Below are 2,402 nucleotides of genomic sequence, written 5' to 3' on the forward strand. Positions count from 1 at the left end.
TACGTAACTAGTACAGTAGGTCACACTACACGAATCGCGAAAAATGGAAGTAAGAGTAGGGATTACAAATTAAATAGTACTACGGATGGAAAATCGATGGATTATCCTAGTACTACAGAAATTGAGAGTACAGAAAAATACGAAAGTTCTACACAAGTCACGGAAATGCAAGTCGCGAAAAATGGCAGCGAGTGTAGGGATTATAAATTAAATAGTACTATGGATGAAATATCGATGGACTATATCCTAGTACTTACAGCAATTGAGAGCACAGTCAAATACGAAAATTCGGGAAATAATAAAATTAACGGTAGCGAAAAATCAGTTATGTGTATTTCAGAGGAACATGAGACGGGTTACATATATATAGTTTGTGTAGTATTGGGAATAGTAGTGATAACATCCGTATGCAATTTTTACACACTGCATGGCACACAAAGTTAATTTAGTAGTTCTAGATATGTGTAAAATAGTAAAGGTATGAATTAATTATTTTAAATTGCCTATTTATATTTTTATTTTTAAATAAATTTGTTTTGTTTTAAAATAAAAACCAATTTAATAATATTTCAAATGTTAAATTACAGGAAACCAGAAACGTTTTTAACACATTAGAGGCCCTTCATATTCACTTTTCATATCCGACTAATAATAAAAAATTAATCGATATTCAAAATAAGTTGGGTGTTAAAAAAAAGTCAATTACAAGGTTAAGCAACACCAGGTGGAATTGCCGTTATAGAAATTGTGAAGCTGTAATGTCCAGTTTTAAAGCAATAGTAGATACATTAATAAATGAGATTGAAAATGAATCTGATAAAGATGTAAATGAAGCAATAGGTAAATATTTTGATTATTGTATTTAGTGTTTTAATATATAGATTATTGATAAATTTTGTTAATTTGAAGTTAATGTGTACCTCTTCATTATTATTTTTCAGGAATTTTAACCAATATGAGGAAAGGACAATTTGTTGTATATTTGTTTCTTTTACATAAATTTTTAACAATAATTAATATTTTAACATGCAAATTGCAAGAAAAATCTTCAACTCTTGGAAATTCAGCAATTATTATTAAATCTATAATCAAATCCTTAGAGGATTATAAGACCAGTGAATGTTTTGCTGAAATTTGGTCGGATATAAATAAATTTGCAAAAGTCAATAATATATCTATAGAAAACCCATTCCAAGGTATACTTTAATTAATTGATTACTTAACTATGTTATTAATAAAAATTATTATTGTATTAATTATATTCTAATTTAAAATTTAGGAAATAAAAGAAATAGGAAAGAACCAAATGATCTTAAAAATTTCATTGTCACTGCTAGCACTAGTGCACAGTACACAGAACCTACACAAAGTAATGTACAGACAACTGAAGATTTCTACAGAATAAATGCGTACTATGTGATTCTTGACACACTAGTTACAAAGCTAAAAGAAAGATTTTCGAATGATAGTTTACAAATGGGCATATCTGTTGATAATTTTTTTCAACTAAAATTTGAAGAAAGTCAATTTTTTATTGATCATTATCAAGTAAATCTTCAGTTTTTAGTTTTATGATAAAAGTCATTAGTACATTTTATCTGTTTTCAGGGATTATTGGATTTATCGAAATTCAATATTCAGTCAGAGATGACCGTAGCAAAAAACAGCATTTTGCAATCAGGAAATGAAATAAATTATAATACAATAAAACAAAATATTTCTAAAAGTGTGTTTCCCAACTTATACAAACTTCTACAGGTAGCCATAACTATACCAATCAGCTCGGCTACATGTGAGCGAAGCTTTTCTGCAATGCGCAAAGTCAAGACATGGCTACGCACAAGTATGCTGCAAGAAAAATTTAATAACTCTTCAATATTGTACATTGAAAAAGATATCAATATCAATATTGAGAAAGTTATTGATATATTTGCTAATAAAAATAGATTTATTGTATTAAAATAATAAAATATTTATTATATTATAAATTAATAATTTTTAAAGTGCATAATATCATATAGTTAGTAATTCATATTTAGTAGTTTTGTAATTTAGTAATTTAGTAGTTGATGCATACTGAAGAGTGAAAGCATGATAGATATTAGAGTGGGGGTGTGGGGGCAAAGCCCCCACGGCTTACTTTGCAAAGCAACATTTAAGCCCCCCCTCAAATTTGATCAAATCTCCGCCTATGTACAGACATAGAAGCGGTAGTGGTTACAGTCAAATTAAATAATAATGATATTAACATATGCAATATATATTTACCTAATCATAAATCATTCACTGTAACGGACATTAACAATATAATAAATCAATTACCTCAACCATTTATAATTGTAAGAGATTTTAATAGTCACAACATAATATGGGGCTCCAAAAACACTGATCAAAGAGGTAAA

General features: G+C 27.9%; 1 protein-coding gene across 1 annotated transcript; it reads left to right on the forward strand.

Annotated features, from left to right (window-relative positions):
* Positions 1 to 591: 591 nt before the first annotated feature.
* On the forward strand, positions 592 to 1,857 carry LOC115033790. The gene is made up of 3 exons (XM_029487777.1): positions 592 to 840; positions 942 to 1,196; positions 1,280 to 1,857. The coding sequence occupies exons 1-3, from the start codon at positions 759 to 761 to the stop codon at positions 1,573 to 1,575; spliced, it is 633 nt and encodes a 210-aa protein (XP_029343637.1). The 5' UTR covers positions 592 to 758; the 3' UTR covers positions 1,576 to 1,857.
* Positions 1,858 to 2,402: the final 545 nt, after the last annotated feature.

The sequence above is a fragment of the Acyrthosiphon pisum genome, chromosome A1 (assembly GCF_005508785.2).
Source record: "Acyrthosiphon pisum isolate AL4f chromosome A1, pea_aphid_22Mar2018_4r6ur, whole genome shotgun sequence".
NCBI lineage: Eukaryota > Metazoa > Arthropoda > Insecta > Hemiptera > Aphididae > Acyrthosiphon > Acyrthosiphon pisum.